The following is a 17,198-nucleotide window of genomic DNA, read 5'->3' on the forward strand; positions in this document are numbered from 1 at the left end:
ACCTCAGGGGAATAGTGGGTGGGAGGTGAGGAAATGGGAGACCATGAGGGGCAAGGAGCTTTTCAGAAGTTTGGCCAAGCATGAGAGAGGGGTGTGGGGTGAAGGGAGAGGTCTTAGACGGCCCTGGGTCGTTAGCCCTTGGTGGTTGCAGGAACCCAGCCAAGGCTTGTGGAGGGAAGGCTGTCCTCCTTAACATCAGAGAGCAAGTCATCTCAGCCCAGCCCACTTCCCATCAGAGGTCTGGGTCATTAGGAAAGTCATTCCTAACCCTGGTGAGGCTGAGGGCTCAAGGTGGGAGGGTTACCCCAACTCCCAAAGATAAGCCCTTGCATGACCATGGTGAACACCCCTGACCCTAATGGTTCATTCATCACCTCCGTTTTTCAAGGCAGTGCATTCCGGGAGAAAATAATGTATCTGTTTCCCAAATGCTCAGGCCTTAGTGGTCTGACAACCCGAGGTGAACAAACTGAAATGAGAAAGTGCAAGAACAGTAGCACGAAACAATGTGAAGGCAGGCTGCCTACGGAATCGTCAGGGATGAGGAAGATGGTTCTAGAAAGAAGGGGCAAACAAGCTGGCTTCAAGGGTCTTTCCACATCGAGACTGTCCGGTCGCCCCTGTCTCTACTCGCCCTTCATTGAGTCCAGTGATCAGACAGCAGTCAAATCTTTGTTTTTTACTTTATTGTACAAAAAAAGGGAAAACAAAACTTCCACAGTTGGCCTTCAGCTTAGGCAGACACCTCTAAGCCATTCCCTCCCACCTCCCATGATGCAAATTCAAGTTGCAGTTGTTGTTGAAACCTACAAAAACACTTCTTAAATATTAGAAAAAAACCGGGAGGTGGGGTGGGAGTGAGGGTCCTCCCACCCCAGCCGTCCCATCCCAGTGCCAAAATGCACCGAGTCACCTCTCACAGCACTAACTCCCCCACCACCTGACAGCCCTGTTTGAACTGTAAGAATTTTTCAAACTTTAAAACAGGAAAAAAAAAGTGCCCCATTCAAAGTTGTTTTTAAATGAAAACACATTCCGCTAAAACACAACAGCGCAGGGGCACTCAGGGTAATGCGGTTCTTTGCAGGGGCTCTTGGGAAGAAATAGAACCTTATGGACCCCTGTACCTAATTCCAGGATCCGGACAAAGGGGAGTAGGAGTGGGGAGTGTCCCTCCCTAGCCACCCCCTCCCCCCCACAGCACCATGGCTAAGGCAAAGCAGATGGTCTGCCTTCCTCTGGGAAGGGGACCTACCTTTCCCATCCCACCTCCTAGGTAGAGTTCCCATTCTTCCCCGTCCCTTGGCTTCCATTCGGAGGGGAAGGTGGAAATGCACAAAGCCCCAATTAAATAGGTCACTGATGTGATTGTTTTTTTTTAAAAAAGAGAGAAGCCAAAATTTAATAAAAAACAAACCAACAAAAATTAAACCCACAGAGGCAAGGTGGCTTGGCTTATGAAGAATCTAGGAATCAGGGTACCAAAATGAGGGGGATGGCTGGGAAGGTTTAGGAGGACAGCTTGCAAAAGCAGCTTTTGCAGACCTCTTCCCAAAGCTGTGGATTTGGGGAGGTGGGGCGGGGAAGGGAACACACCTGAGAAATCAAAGGAAACAGGCGTGGGGTAGCTGGAGGATATGCGGGGTAAAGACAGGAGGGATGTGTAAGTTAAGAGCTTCCAACACATTTCTTGAAGGCCAGGTTCAGGGCTCAGGGTGACTGGGTGACCCCTCAGATGAGCTGCAGGGGCCTTTCCCACCAAATCAAAGCTTTAAGCTTCACCTGGTCCGTTCCCCCTCCCCACAGTCCTGCTGGGTACTGGAGACTAGCAGTAGCTCCAATGACCCTGACAGAGGGAAACCAGTATAGGAGACATCAGAGTGGCTTCAGTACGCCCCCCAAATTGAATTAGAGATCAAGCAAAGCAGAAGATATGGAGAAAGGGGCCACCGCGGCCTATCCCCACCAGGATCAACGTCTCCCTGGCCCTTACCAACCCTTTTACCAGTTTCACACACTGAGGTGGGCGCCCCCTTCTCTCTTACACGCACAAATGCCCATGTGCCTTTGCACGCATCCACAGGTGCACCCATGCTATGTATAGGCCGCACACGCACGCGCACACACACACACGCGCACACACACTTTTCCACACGCATCAAGACCGTTTTAAAAAAGTCCCAAACCTACCCCCTAAACCCTCCCTCTCCCAGAAATGACAACAGAGACGGCAGCCGAGGTCGGTAGGAAACGTCTCGTTGACAGCTCAGAGCTTAAAAAAAAAAAATATATACACATATATAAAAAACACTTCTGCCCCCTCCCCGCCATGAGTGGGTCCAGGCAGCTCCTTCCCGCAGGGGGCAGGAGAGGGCCATGGGGCAGTGCCTATTTTCCCATAGGCGCCCGCCCTCCTCTCCCATGTTCCCTGCCTCCAGTTCCAACGTAGGGGTCCAGGCTGCAAGCCCCTCTGGAAAGAAAGGGGTCTTCCACAAGCTTCCACCCTCCCTTGGGTTGGGCTGCAGGTGTAGGGGGCCTCACTGAACTCTTTGGGACCCCCCCCCCCCATCCCACTCCCAGGTCCATTGTCCATGCCGGAACCGCAAGTGCAGACGGGGGTGGGCTGGGCCGGTCCAGTGGTGGCTCAGTCTGATGGTTGTGCTCCCTGGAGGGCCCCCCAGGGCTGACGTCTCTGAGGCCGAAGAGTTCTGGCCTGGGCGCCTCCAGTGCCTCCCCCCACCGTATTTTGTTTTTTTTTTTTAAAAAAAAAAAAAAAAAAAAAGGAAAGAAAGAAAGTGGGGGAGGCCAAGGGGCAGGGGACAGAACATGGGGAAGAAACAAAGGTGGTCAGTCGGGGAGGGGAGCCCCGGGTGGGGCTGAGCCTCAGTTGGAGTCAGAGTCCGAGGAGTCCCCCGAGGAGGAGGAGCTGGAGCTGCTGCCCTCGGACTCGTTGTCCTCATCCTCGTCGTCGTCCTCGTCGTCGTCCTCGTCGTCGTCATCCTCCTCGTTCTGCGAGGCAAGGAGTGTGCAGTCACCAGGTGGCCGTCCTGGCGGGACCCCACTCTCCCCTCCCATCGGGCCCCGTCCATCCCACCTCATCCCCATCCTCGCTCTCATCCTCGCTGCTGGATTCGGAAGAGTCCCCCCCATCCTCAGAGGAGTCCCCGTTCTCATCATCTTCCTCCTCCTCCTCCTCCTCCTCCTCCTCCTCATCCTCTTCATCGTCATCCTCAGACTCCTGGGAGGGACGGAAGCGCATCAGTGGTCCCTGCCACACCACTCCAGGCACCGTGGACCCCCCGCTCCCGGTCCCCCTTCTGAGAGGGGCTCCTTACCGACTTAGACTGCAGGGTCGTCCGGCTGGACTTGGGGTTCGGGCCTCGCAGCTTGGTCATGCTCTTACGTTTCTGTAGGAGAGGATGGGGACGTGGGCAAAGGGAGCAGCAAAGGGAACAGCAAACACCCCCCCACCCCGCCCAAGTTCCCTCCTTATCCCAACACCAGCCCGCTCCCAGACTCACATTCGAGATGTACTCTTTATATGCTGCACGGTCCTGGGGAGACAGACTCTGGGGGAGACAGAGAAGAGGTGAGGGTTGAAACACGACCCAAACCACTGCTGACTGAGCATGCTGGCCAAGTGCCAGGCAGTGGGCTGAGCACTGCCCACCATCCCACCTTCGCCCGTCCCAGTCTCCCCGTACCTTGGGTCTCTGCAGAGAACCCCAGGGACCTGAGAACACAGCTCAGTGTTTCTGCTTAAGATGCCCTGAAGCCTTTTCTAAGCTACCCTGTCCTAGGACTGTTGGTTTTCATGTCTGTCCTGTTACTCTACCCAAATGGAGGCTCCAGATTCAGGGTCTTCCTCAACTCAGAGAAGCCCCAATACGATGACTTCCATAGCCTGGCTGCAACACTCCTCCCCAGAAGCCAAGTCCAGAGCCACTGCCAACGCAGTGGGGCTCACCAAACTTCTGAAACACTTAAACCCTGCTAATTCCCTGGGTTCTTGGCCAACCTGCCTGGGTGGCCGGGGAGGACATCAGTGACTCTCCCCGCTTTACAGATCTGACTGCTCAAGCAAGGCACAGAAAGGAAGCTCAGAGGCTAGGGGCTGAGCCAGAATCTAGGAGAGGTCCCCCGGTCCCAGCTGCAGGGAGGAAAAGGCAGTCTGATTTGGATTTTCCCACTCACTAGCTGTGTGACCTTGGCTAAGTTACTTAACCTCTCTGAGCCTTGGTTTCCTTATCTTTGACAGTAATCATTACCCTGAAGGACTGCTGGGACACTGAATGAAATCATGAATGCAGACCAGCCACCACGATGCTTCCGTCTTCCTTCCTAGGGTCCCCCGGCCCTCTCACCTTGACCCAGAGGTCCAGGTGCACTTTGTACTGCTTCTGCTGCTCCTCGGCCTGCTTTTTGTAGTGCTCCTTCTGGCTCTGGGAGATGCGCTGCCAGCGGCTGCCAATCTCCACCATGCGCTCCTTCAGTGGCAGGTGGTTCAGCTGCCCGTTGGACAGAAGCTCCTGGGAGAACTTCTGGTAACCGTTCCTGGGAGGCGGGGGTGTTGCAGGGAAGGTCAGGAGACCAACCAAGCAGCCGTCCTGCGCTGACCCTCCCCATCCCTAGGGTGAACTCCAGCCCCCAGACTCACATGGGAGGCTTCTTGGGTTCTCCCTGGAACTTCATCTTCTTGGATGAGTTTGCAGTAGCCGGGGGTGCCCGCCTCTCACTCAGCTCTCTCTATGGGGACACCCGGAAAGGTCACACTCATCCTCCCGCCTGCCCCATGCCATCTGACTCTCCTTTTATGTACCAGGAAGGAGGAGAAACTGAGGCACAGCCAAGGAGCAACTTCCTAACAGCTCACACCTGTGTCAGACAGGCACTGCCGTCTAAAAGTGCTTTCATAATTGCACTCACACGACTAGTATCACTGCCCTCGTTTTAGTGATGCATCACTGAGGCTCCCAGAAGGAAGTTAAGAGACTTACTTAGGGGCACACAACCTAAGCTGGGACTTCTGGCTCCAAGTCCCACGCAGTGAGGAAAGCCGCCCACCCAGGAGGGTGGTGGAGAGAGGTGGCCCCAGCTCCATCCTGCCCCACCGCGCTAACCAGAAGCCCTCTTTCTACCTCATATCGCTTTTGGTCTTCGGCCGCCTTCTTAATCCACATTAGTTTCTCCTTCTTTTCCATGTTGTTCCAAGTCATCTCCATGGCTTTCAAGGCCTTCTCCCGGTCATTCTGGGGACAGAAAGGGGTGTCAGCTGTGGGAAGGGTCACCCAGGGCTGGAGCGGGTCTGCATGGGCGGTGGCAGAACAACCCCTTTGCTATGAAATTAATAATAAAGCAACTACTTATCAAGAAAAAAAAAGAGAAAGAAAAAGAAAACGGAAAAAGAAAGCAGGAAAGCAACAACAACAACCACACACACACACACACCCCCCAAAAGAAAGAAAAAGAAAAGAGAGAAAAGAAAAAACCCCGAACAACCCCTTTCCCACTGCCTGCCACCTTGAAGCGGGCCAGGTAGTCGCCGATGACGCTCTGTTGCCAGATCTCCTCGGCTCTTTTGGGCGACTCTGGCAGCTTGCCCGGCTTCCTCTCCGACTGGGCCTTCAGGGCGGCCTCCCGGGCCTTGTACTTGGCCTGCGGAGGGGCGGCAGAGGCGTCAGCCTTCCGGCCACCCCCAGGGGGCGCACGTGGCTCGTCCAGCAGTTGAAGGCTCTCCCCGCCACCGGCAAGGGTGGGGTGAGCAGAGGCGTGGGCCGGTGCAGAGGTCTCCGGCCAGGGGCACAAGCCGCCCAGCGGCCCTGCTCCCCAGGGAGCTCACAGCCCACAGCTGACAGCTTCCCGCCTTCCGGCTCGCTGGGTTCCCAGCCCCACCATCTGCGCCCAGGCACCCTTGCGGCTCACACCCCACACACACCTGGGGCAGGGTGAGGAAGTACAGCTAGCCCCCAGGGGAGAAGCAGCCCCTCCGGTCTTGCAAGCCTGACCTTTTTCTTCTCTGACAGGTCGTTCCACATGCGGGCCAGCAGGCGGGTCAGCTCGCTCTCTGAAAGCTCAGGCCGCTCTTCCTGCAGCTGCCGCCGCTTTTCTTCCGAGAAGATGAACATGGCTGACACGGGCCTCTTGGGCTTCTCCGAGCCACCCTTGTAGATGTGCAAAGAGGGTCGGGGTCCACGGGGTGCTCACAGGGAGCCCCGCCTCCCCCCCTCCCCAGGACCTGCTTGGGTCGTGCCCCCTGCCCACCTTGCCCCCTTCCTGGGAGGGCTTCTTGGAGGCTGGGCTGGTGGCTTGCTTCTTGTTGATGTTCAACATCTTCTCCTCCCCCAGGACCCGCTGCTGCTCCTCCTCAGGCAGGCTCTGCTTGGGGAGAAGGGGCGCCACGGGGCTGAATGTCTGGTCCCCAGGCTGCTTCCTGGTTGCCTTAAGGGCGCTGCTCACCAATTCCCCGGCCTCTCTCTGCCCGCTGCCCTCCCGAAAGGAACACTCACCTCTAGAAAACGGAGCAGTTCCACCTCATAATCTTTCTTTTTCTGGGGAAGGAAAGGGAGTCAGGGTCAGTACGGGGGCAGCCTCACGGGAGACCCTCCCATGCTCAGGGGACAAACAGTAGCCCTCAGCAGACCTTCCAGAGCCTGGACAGGGCCTAGTCTCCCTCCATAGGTGGCAAGCGCGAGGCCCAAGAATCTGCCTGGATCAGCCCAGATGCTAAGCCTAGCACCACACCATGTCTGAAGCAGGTGCCCAGGGGTCAGACCTCACGCTTCAAACCCCCAAGGCTCTCCAGGAGTCCTCCCTCTCCAGGGCTGGCTCCTGCCACCGCTCACCTGGTCGCACTTCTTGTGGTAGGCATCCTTCTCCTTCTGGGAGAGCAGCTTCCACTGCTGGCTGCACAGCACCATGCGCTCTGTACTGGGCACGTCCTTCATGTTGGCCATCAGCTCTGCGCAGTACAGCGAGTAGCTGTTCCTGTCACAACCGGCAGCAAGGGAGGAGCGGCCCTGTGAGCGACCTGGGAGGCCCAGGGCGGCAGCCCCCTCACTTCCAGAGCCTGGGCTGAGGCCCTTCCCCCACCCGGCTCCCTAGCTGCCCACTCGCCCACCCGCCCCAGGGCAGCGCTCACGGAGGTGGCTTGGTGGGTCGCCCGTCAAACTTGTCCTTGAGCTGGCGTTCGGCCTTGGTGAGGGTGGACTTGGTGATGCCCTCCTCACTGATGTTGAGCTCGGGGTGCTTCTGGATATAGTCTCGCATAATCTCCTGCAGAGTGAGGTGGGGGGGATGGAGGGCAACGGGGTGTGGGGTTAGCTGGGGCCGGGGGGGTGGGGGAGAGCCGCTGGGAAGGGGAGGCAGGGAGCGAAGCTGGGGGGTGGCCGCGTGTCTGCTGTGTCACACGAGACGTGGTGCCCTGCCCTGCCCTAGCCTGAGATCTCATGGGGTGGGGCGGGGCGGGGAAGGTAGGGGCAGAGGTGAGGGGCCCGAAGGCCCCTCCCTCAGCGGTAGGACGGGGAGAGACTGCCTGCCGCAGAGTGCGGAGGCCGCAGAGTCAGAGGGCAGAGGCTCGTGAAGAGCCGGGCGGGGAGGAGCGCAGCGGAAGCCTAACCTCGTACTCCTTCCGCTGCTCCAGGGCCTTATGAATCCATTTCAGCCTCTTTTTGTCCGAGAGCTGAGACCACTGCTTCCCCAGGGAGTCCTTCACCTCCTTCGTAGTGGCCTGCAAACCAAAAGCCGTCAGACACACACAGGCAGCCAGGGGCAAGGGGGGAGGGGCAGGGGAGGGGGACACAGAGGCCCCCGCCCCCTCAGGCCACAGGAGGTCACGAGAGTGTCCCCCACAGGCCAGGAGGGGAAGGCAGAGAGGCGGCGGGGGTGGGGTGGGGTGGGGCGGGGGGTCCCGCCTGGGTGCGAGGGGACAGGCTCACACACGCACACATGCACGCACTCGCACGCCAGCTGGCCCAGGCCCTGTCCATGCAGCCCACCCCTGGGGAGGGGCCTCCTCTCCTGCTCCCCTGCACCGTGCCCGGCCGATCTGGCGCGGCTCCCCCTTGCCACTACCGTGCGCCCTCCCTGCCACCCCTTGGCCGGACACTCACGTCTGGCCGCACTTTGAGGTACACCTTCTTCTCGTGGGTGTACCACAGCTGCTGGGGGGTTTTGGGCTTCTCAGGGATGTCCGACTTCTTGGCATTCTGGATTAGGTCTGGGTGATCCTCCCTAGCCAGGGCACGGGGAGCAACAGTCAATGGGGGGAGGGGGATCCTGCCAGGGCAGGCCCAAGCTAGCTGCCCCACCCACCAAGGCTCCTTGGCCTATCAGCTGGGGCCTAGCGGGACAGCGGTTGCCTGCCGGTCCCTGCCCTTGAGTCTAAGCCACTAGGGTCTACAGGTGACTCATCCATCTCCCGTGCCTCAAGTGCCAGGCTCTGGTCATTGCTACCCTCTCCTGCTGCACCCAGCGCCCTGGGGCCCTCCTCTGGGCTCCACTGCCTTACCTGAATCGGGCGAGGTTTCGCTCAAACTCCTGTTTCTCCCTCTGGAAGTCCTGAATATATTTCATCTGGGGGGAGGAGGTGACGGGGTCATCCACAACCCAAGGCCTGAGCTACAAAACCCACTAAGTCCTCCTTGCTAGCTATTCTGCCTCCCAGTTGGTGATGTATACAGAGGATGTCATGAGCAGGAAAGGGATGGCGGTCTGCCTTCCAGTGGGCTGAGGATGGGGAACTCAACCGTAGCCCAGACAGCGGGAGCTACAGGGGTCTCCCAGAACACATCCTACATCCTATCCCCTCCCTTTAAGAAAGGGAAAGAGTCCCAGGAAAGGGACATGGCATTATCCAGTCACACAGTAAGCAGCGACAGGGCTGGGACTCCCCGCAACACTACCCCTCTGCCTTTCCCCAGCGCCAGGACACTCCCAGGGAGAGTCAGGAGATGTAGGTCTCGCTCCTGTCGCGCTCTCCTCCCGAGTCTGTGGCAGCTAACGCTAATCCGCCCCCTCAGAAGTGGCCCACAGGGCAAGTGGCAGGCTGAGTCCTGCTCCAAAGGGAGATCGCACTGAAGGGAACCCAGAGTGAATTCCTGTATCTGGATTTTTCCCCCCCATCTGCTACCTTTGGGTCCCTGGCTGTCCTCGGTGATCCTGACACCATCCCCACCCCCACCCCCTTCCTCAGTCATTGCCACCTTCCCTGCCTCTGATCCCTTCTTCCAGGCTCCTGGCTCCTTGGCTCCTTGAGCCCTCCCTCCCCTAGCCCCGTCATTCTCCTTTGCTGTTTGGCTTCCCTTCCTTCGCCTGCACCGGCTTCTATCAGCCTGGTCCTCCCTTCCCACCATCCCACCTCCAGCCCGGTATCCTTCCTGCCTCTCCACACCCCTCACTCTGACTTCCTTTCCAGCCTGTCTCTTTCCCTTTCTCATCTACATCCTGTCCTGGCTCCCACTCAATGTCCATCTTTCCTTTATCCCTCTTCTTCCCAGATTCACAAATGAGTTCGCACTGGAGGAGGCCAGGGTCTCAAACTCATTGAGCGCAACCCCTGCCTCTCATCAGGCGCAAGAAGCGAGGCAGCTCCACTTCCCTCCGAGGTTCCCGCAGAAAACCGGGAGCAGAACCCAGCCGGCTCAGCCCCAGTCGCAGCCCTCCTCACGCAAGACAGCAGCTTTTACAGCCGGAACGCACCACCCAGATCAGGCTCACTCTCCACACCTCAGATCAAGATCAGGCCCGAAGGACTGAAGTAACTTACCGAAGCGCACATACACAGCGATTCAGCAGTAGCCAGGAGAACAGGCTCAAGGCCTGTGTCCCCTGGGCCGGCACTCTGTCCACTCTACCACGGAGTTTCTTCTATCCCTCCCTGAACCTGAGACCCTCTGCCTCTCCCTCCCACCCCGCGGAAATGTCTCGGTGTTATGTGTACAGTCAGTTCTGTGACGGCCCCATTGTAGGGGTCAAGAATGGCTCCAGCGATTCATACTCCGGCTTGGCTCAAGCAGTAGTTGCAGACAGCCGGATCTACCCAGCCAAGCTAGCTCCTTTTCTGGGTACAGAACCAGGCCACGTGAGCCCGAAGCCAGGGTGTGCAGACCAGGAAGAGGGCTACTCCCAGCGCTGGTGCCCTCCCGAGAGCTGGCTGCCTGCAACTCTGTGTCCTCTCCCAGCAAATAAATGTGCCCTCTTGTCTCTCCTGCTGCCCCTTGCCAACATCTCTCCCTGGCTCCATCTTACCATGTAGCATCTCCTGTGTGTGTGGGTCTCTCTCCCCACCCCACCTCACTCGTGTCCCAGCTGCAGTGCTTTGCTGTCTATCTCTGCAAGGTACCACATGATCTCACTGTGCTGTGTCCACCCCTGCCTGGGAGGCTGGGCAGCCCCTGCCCAAGGTTAACGGGCTTGAGGGTCTGGGAGAGCGTGAGGCCACGAGGGACAATGTGTGCAAGGGGAAGCTTGCCCATGTAACCTGTGGACGTGGCAGGGGGAAAAGCACTAGGCAGGGAACCTGAACACTAAACCGGAGTCCTGGGACACGATACCCTCCTGCACCCCCGTTCATTGCCCACAAGATCAGGATAACCCAGTCTCCCGGCGTTACCTCTACAAGCATCAAACGAGACCACGTGGGGAAATAGCAGAAGTGAACAGCTCTGCAGGCCTAACAGTGAGGACGTGTGTGTGAAAGAACACTACGGGTTTTGCCTGCCTCCGTCAGGGTTACACCTGCAGCAGTGCCCACGCCGGACAGTGTGTGGGCCTGGGAGAGGGGGATCAGGTGCAGCTGCCCAAGGCCCTATCCTGCTCAGCTGGCCCACCCACGCCCCTGATGCCAGGTCCCTTGGTCTAAGCCCTCACCACCCCCGACAGATGACCTACACCATACCAGCTGCTCCCGGCCTTTTCCCTCCCCGCACTTGGTCCCCCTCCCCCCACCTTGGTCCCCCTCCCCCCACCTTCTTCTTCTCTGGCAACTCTTTGTATTTCTTGGACAGAATCTTGGTCAGGTCCAGGTTGCTCATCTCGGGGTGGAGTTTTGCGTACTTGGCCCGCTTCTCCATGAAAAAGCGGAAATAAGGGGTCAGGGGCTTCTTTGGGAAGTCCGGGTGTTTCTGGAAGGAGGGACAAGGACATGGTCAAGGTGAGACACTGGCCGTTCTTTGGACCTTGCCTCTCCAAACCTTTGTGCTCCTTCTCCTGGAAACTCACCTTGAGTTTTTTGCCTTTGTAAGGGTTTTTAACATGTTCCTGAGCATCGAGGATCAATTCTGTCAACGTACGGAACTTCCTCACCTGGAGGAAGAAGGGAGGTGAGTGGAAGGGGAAGTTCCGAAGAGGGGGACACCACCCAGGAACGAAGCCTTGTTCCCCAATGGGCCTTCTTTACTTTCCACTAGACTGAAGTTGTCAAAGGAGGAGGGCAGGGGCCGACAGTGACACAACTCAGGCAGCCCTGACACCCAGGCAGACACCCAGGCACTGGTCTGTGCTTACTGCAGAGGCCCAGGCAGTCAGTACACAGCACAGGACAGCAACAAGGTGACCGCCTGAACTAGAAATGGTTGTTCATGTCAGCACCTCATTCAAACAGCTCAGGCAACAGACGCTCTAAGACGGTAAGTATTCAAGGCCACACAGCTAGAAAGTGGCAGAACTGAGAAGTCTTGGCCAGTGCTGTCAACCGTGCCACCTCCCGAAATGCACAAGGGCGACCACAAGAGCACCTCGCCTAGTCTCTTTCCTTCCTGTTTATAGACTTCTGTTCCATCTCCTCCACCAGGAAGGTTGAGGCAAGGGTAAGTGTAGATGTGTGTTCGAATGTGTCAGGAAGCATGTGGGGGGGGATCCGTTACCTCGTTAGAAATCTCCACCCATTTGAGCTTGCACATGTCTCCAGAAAAGTCTTTAAATGCTACTTTTTCCCAGTCCATATGTGACTCAGTGGTTTTGAACTTGGAGCTGTCATTGGATGGAAGGTTGTTCTTCATGCATTCCAGCAAAGTCAGCATGTCTTCCTGGGACCAGCGGTCTGGGGAAGGGTAAGAAAAGCCATCACGCCTAGCTCATGCCAGCCCCCATCTGCTCCCCGGTCCTTAAGCACTCAACCCTTCCTTCCCAGAGCATCCCAGACCCTGATTATTTCCCATCTGAAGGCATACACAAGACATGGCCTGGCCTTAAGGAAAAGCCATGGCCATACGGATTAGAGTGGGGACTCCAGTCTAGACAGCATCAGGCCTAGAAACCCAGACGTGGACTCAAGTCTGGCTTACTTCAAAGCTATTATCATTTCTAACATGCCAGCCTGACACGGGCTACAGTTTACTGTAGCGAAGTGGGGGGAAAGGACGCTACAGTGATTTGGGACACTGCTGGAGAACAGCTAGCTTATCGGAGAAGAAAGGGAAGGAGGGAGGCAACACATCTAAACGTGAAGCTAAATTCAATCCAAGTTCTAGGTGGCTACCCTAAATGCGCAGACTGAGGAAGGGGTGTGGGCAGTAAGGAGAACCCATGCTGTTGTTTCTCTCCAGCACAGCTAGAAACTAGCATTAGAGGCATGAGTATTCCACCATCCTACCCCTCCTCTCAAAGAGGACCAAAGGAGAATCTGGGGTAAGTAAAACAATGGTAGAACCATATAGGGCAGCTGTGAGGCAAGGCAGGCAGGTGGGCAAACGCTCCCACAGCCCTGCTCCAGGGAAACACCGCCCCTCTGCTCCCTCCCCTAGAATTCTGAGTTGTCTTCTCAGCCCAACTCCCCATGCAGGCAAAAAACGGAGTCTGGACCAGCTATTTCCAGCCACTGAAAGGTAGCTCCAGTGAGGCCTCTCTGGAGGGTGGCTACCCTGGAAAGTGAGCTGGGAGGACATCTATCCAAGGCTAGGAGTCAAAAGGGCTCTTGTATTTACATCTGGTAACCTGGGCCAGGGTTTCCACAGATGGGTCACATGAACCCATAATCCTCTCTCTTCTCAATGTCCGACAGGCAATGCCAGATGCTCAGATTCATCCTACCCCCTGCCACCCTACACACTGGATCCCCACTGGGTGGGGTAGGGTGTAGTTATTTATCTTTGAGGCCTCAAGCCATCAAAACACCCTTTCTCTCCAACCTGCCTCACCAAAAACTGTCCTCTTAATAACAATAAAGAACCTGAAAAGCCTCCCCAATCCCTCTCATCTCCCCCTTCCTCCACATTCCTCATCTTCCCTCCCGTTCCAGGACACTGTTGAGGACACACTAGAGCTGACTGGGAACCCCAGAAGGAAGACTTGCATATGCCTCCTTCTCCCCCTCTGATGTGGGGGTAATGGAGTGTGAAAAATACAGTTTATAGGTTCAAGGCCAAATAATTTGGGTTTAGCCAAACCCCCAGTGTAAGGGATGTTTGACACTCAAGCCGCTCCCTTCCATATCATTTCAGAGAATGCAGACTTGAGAAAACCTTTAGAAGGGGAGTGGGCCTTGCAGACCTACGTGAGAAAAGAGGATTTAAGTTAAAGAGGCCTGAGGGTCGGGGCTCCTACCTTGGCCTTTGGGGGCGGCCATTTCCAGGTCTGTGGGGCAGTCGGCTTCTCCGTTCATTCTCCAGCCGTCCAGCCACCTCCTCGGTCGTGCTGGCCAGGCAAGCCGGGGTCAAAGCCACCTCACCCTTTAGAAGAGACACCAGTCCCCATTCAGGCGGACTGAGAGGTGCGGGACTGTCTATCCCTCCCTCCCCCAAAGGGGAGGGGGACATAAGCCCACACTCTCAGGGAAACCCAGCCAAGACTCTAGGAGGCTTAATGAGTTGGTGGGGGTGGGAGTGCGCTCCTCCTCTACCTCCTAACCACACACCCCCCACCCCCGCCCCACAGCTCCTACAGCCCCGCTCCTCGACGTGCGCCCTCCCCTGCCCACGCGAGAGACTACTCCCAGCTCCCGCGTGCAGCTATAGCACCCGCCCTCCGCCCTCCTTCCCCCACCCCGGCCAAAAAAAAAAAAAAAAAAAAAAAAAAAACTCCTCCTCTTCTGTGCGCCCCGCCCCGGGGAGGCCCCAGGCTGGAGGGCGGGGGAGGAGGAAGGGCGGGTAAAGGGCGCGCGCGACCGCGGAAGCGGGCACGCGCTGTAGTCTCCTCCTCCCGCTCCCCCCCGGCCGGTTCCCCCCGCCTCCGCAACCCGGCGGGGACCCGGACGCAGCGCAGCCGCCGCCGGCCCCGGAGCGCAGCGGCCGCATCGCCCCCGGGGACCGGATCTGGATTCCCGCCGCCCTCCCCCTCGGGCTCCCGACGCCGTCCCCGCCCGCCTGGGCGGGCGAGCAGCCGGAGAGAAGCGGCCTGGCCTGCCCCCCGCCCCCGAGCCACCCACCCCGGCCAGAGGCGCCGCCACCGCCCAGCCACCCCGACGCTCACGGAGGAGCCCGGCGCAGAGGCGCGACCACGGCGGGAACCGCCGCCTCCTCCCCCGAGCCTGCGGCCCAGCCCCGCCGGCGCCCCCGCCCCGGCCTCCGGGGAGCCGAGCCAAGGAGAGGGCGGGAGGACGGCGGCCGGGAGGCGGGGGAGCAGCGCTCACCGGCCCCGCCGCCCCCTCCGGCGGCCGGAGAGAACTGCGCCTGCCGGCTCGGAGAAGCGCGGGCTCCTCCGCCTGCGGCCGGGGCTCGGCTCGGGCCTCGCTTCCTGCCCTCCCCTCCCCCGGTTCTCGGCGTCCTCTCCAGTGCCCTGGTCCTCTCTCGCCCAGTCCCCTGCCCGGAGATCGCCCCGGGTCTCCTCCGGGTGTCCACCGCACCCACGGCTCGCTCCCCGCCGCCCGGCCCCGGCCCCGACCCCGACCCCGGCGCGCGTCCTCAGCTGCCTCGGTTACCCGGCGCAGCGCGGCCTCCGGGCTTCCCGCTCCGGCGGCTCCCTCCCCGGCTCTGAGCGGCGGCGCCCTCCCCCGCTCGGCCGGGCACAGCCGCAGCTCCCTCCCGCGGCGGCAGCGGCTCCTCCTCCGGGCGCTGGGGCGGCGGCGGCGGCGCTGGGGCGGCGGCTGCTGCTGCTGCTGTGGCGGCGGCGGCTGTGGCTGCTGCCTGCTGCTCCTCGCGGCGAAAAGCACAAAGCACAGCGCCCTCAGCCTGCAGGCAGCCCGCCCGCCGCCCGCCCGCCGGCCCCGGCCTCAGCTCGCACACCCCCCGCCGCCGCCGCAACCTCCGCCGCCGGAGCGGGGAGGAGGAGGGAGAAAGGAGGAGGAGCGGGAGGGGGGGCGGGAGAAGCGGGGCAGCGAGCGCGTCCTTCCCCGTAGAGCGCACACCGACCCCCGGGGAGCGAGCGCCAGCCCGCCCGCCTCGCCGGCTCCGCTCCCTCCCACAGCCTGCCCGGGCGGGCTCCGCGGGGGGCAGCTGGGAGGAGGGGCGGGAGCTGGGGGGACCCGGGCGGCCGAGGCGGAGGGAAGGAAGGAGGGGAGGGGGTGGTGGTGGTGGTGGTGGCGGCGGCGGCGGCGGTGGCGGTGGTGGTGGTGGTAGTAGTAGTGGTGGCGGCGGCCGCGGTGGCTGCCGCCGGGGAGCGGGGGGGGGGCCGGGGCAGGGAGACACGCAGCCGCCCGGATGGCGGCAGGGCTCGGAGCCGAGGCGGGCGGGCGGGCGGGCGCCAAGAGCGACCTCGCCAGACCCGCGGGGGAACTAGCAGGCTCGGCCGGCGCGGGAGGGAGGGCGCGAGGTGCGGCCGCAGAGAGGGTGCCCGGAGGGCCCCCAGGCGGCCGTGGAGGCTCAGGGGTCGGCTGCAGCCCTGCTCCGGAGCTCTCTCCCGAGTCTTCCCAGCTCAGATTCGGGCTTCCACTCCAGCCCTCATACGCTCCCTTCGCCCGCCTCGCTGAGCGGGCGGTCCGCGCCCACCCTTATCCCCGGAGCGTAGCCACCGGCTCGGGGCGCACGCACGCCGATTGCGGCGCCAGGCTTCGGCGCCTGCCTCGCGGTCGTCTAGCTGCCGAGCAGCACACACACGAAACTTTCAAAAAAAATTATCCCTACAAAATATCCTCCTTGCTAATTAAAAAAAAAAAGTCTCCTTTGCTCTTTAAACCCCGAAAGGGCGAGGGGGCGACGGGCTCCGGCGGAGGAGCCTCTCTGGGAGCTGGTTCAATCCAGCCCGGCATGGCTCCCCAGGCCTGACCGGGCGCATGGAGATCGGCGCCGCCGCCACTCTCAGCAACCCCTCTCCCCCGAAATCGGCGGCGCCGGGGCTCACTTACCGAGCGTGTGAATGGGAGCGCGGGCCAGGGGCACCTTAGGGGTGCGGCGGGCCGAAGAGCCGAGCCGCAGCTCCGCCGCAGCCGACGCCGGGGCAGCAAGTCGCCAGACAAAGCCCGAGATGGCGAAGCGGAGCGACGGCTAATGGCGAGCCCCACGCGCCGCGCTCCGCCCGCCCCGCTCCGCCCGCCCGCCCGCCCGCCTCGGCGCAGCGCAGCGCCGCTCCGAGCGCTCGCCCGTCAGAGCCGCCTCGGCGCCGCCGCCGCCTCCCGGGCCACCCGGGCCTCGCCTGGCCCCTCCGCCTCCTCCGGGCGGCTTAGCCTCACCCCTTCCCTCCCACCGCGCTGGGGGCTGCACGAAAATGAAAAAAAAGAAAAGGAAAAATGCTTTTTTTTTTTTCCTTCGGTAGGGCGGGCGTGTTGAGACTTTCGGATCTTTTTGCCCCCAGCTCGCACTCACCTGCGGAGCCGCCGGGAGGGCTGGGGGTGGGGGCGCGCGGGGCTGGAGCCGGCAAGCGCGGGTTGAAAGCTAGCCAAGCTCTGCAGCGCCCGACCCGGGCGTATACGCCGCCGCCAGTCCCCGCAGAGAAATCGTCCTCCTACCCCCGCCTCCATCGCTCTGCGTTTCTCTTCCAATCAGCCGATCGCTTGGCGGCTCCTCCATTCTCCGGCCAAGCCCGATGCCTAGAGCGAGCTCCACTCCTCCATCTGCTCGCCCGGCTCCTCGCTCCCCTGCCGCGGCCGGCGAGACGACGTGGGGACGGAGGGGGATTTGCGAGGGAACCTGCGGCTTCCCGGTCCCATTGCTCCCTCCCCGCTGCCTCCTGCCTCCTGCTTCTCTCCTGCGTCTTTCCAACTCTCCCCTGTCGCCACTGGTGTGTGTCTGAGTGTGTGCGCGCTTTTTTTTTTTTTTTATTGCTCTTTGCTTTTGCAACCCTGGAGCCAAGTGGGGGGGGATAGAAAGGGGGGGTGTTACCAAAAAGAAGAA

General features: G+C 60.2%; 1 protein-coding gene across 6 annotated transcripts; it reads right to left on the bottom strand.

Annotated features, from left to right (window-relative positions):
- Positions 1–671: 671 nt before the first annotated feature.
- Positions 672–16,796, bottom strand: UBTF (upstream binding transcription factor). 6 transcript variants are annotated; one of them, XM_032615180.1, is made up of 21 exons: positions 16,214–16,390; positions 13,540–13,664; positions 11,862–12,037; positions 11,218–11,301; positions 10,965–11,120; positions 8,507–8,571; positions 8,109–8,229; positions 7,616–7,726; positions 7,139–7,272; positions 6,843–6,984; positions 6,507–6,548; positions 6,262–6,375; positions 6,006–6,161; positions 5,521–5,655; positions 5,139–5,249; positions 4,658–4,746; positions 4,365–4,554; positions 3,522–3,569; positions 3,336–3,407; positions 3,095–3,238; positions 672–3,009 (listed from the first exon to the last, which is right to left on the bottom strand). In XM_032615180.1, exons 2-21 carry the CDS (start codon positions 13,595–13,597, stop codon positions 2,884–2,886), a joined length of 2,274 nt encoding a protein of 757 aa, XP_032471071.1. In that variant the 5' UTR covers positions 13,598–13,664; positions 16,214–16,390; the 3' UTR covers positions 672–2,883. The 6 variants fall into 6 exon arrangements, with proteins under 6 accessions (XP_032471071.1, XP_032471069.1, XP_032471072.1 ...); XM_032615178.1 differs by lacking the exon at positions 16,214–16,390 and adding an exon at positions 14,852–15,082; XM_032615181.1 differs by lacking the exon at positions 16,214–16,390 and adding an exon at positions 14,404–14,810.
- Between the last annotated feature and the right edge of the window lie 402 nt (positions 16,797–17,198).

The sequence above is a fragment of the Phocoena sinus genome, chromosome 20 (genome assembly GCF_008692025.1).
Source record: "Phocoena sinus isolate mPhoSin1 chromosome 20, mPhoSin1.pri, whole genome shotgun sequence".
Lineage (NCBI taxonomy): Eukaryota > Metazoa > Chordata > Mammalia > Artiodactyla > Phocoenidae > Phocoena > Phocoena sinus.

Excerpts from the sequence above, each read along its gene's own strand:
- UBTF (XM_032615180.1), bottom strand. The coding sequence starts at position 13,597 with ATGAACGGAGAAGCCGACTGCCCCACAGACCTGGAAATGGCCGCCCCC. Across the intron at positions 8,230-8,506 it reads CGAAACCTCGCCCGATTCAG|GGAGGATCACCCAGACCTAA; the intron begins GTAAGGCAGTGG and ends TGCCCTGGCTAG. Across the intron at positions 5,250-5,520 it reads ACTACCTGGCCCGCTTCAAG|AATGACCGGGAGAAGGCCTT; the intron begins GTGGCAGGCAGT and ends TTCTGTCCCCAG.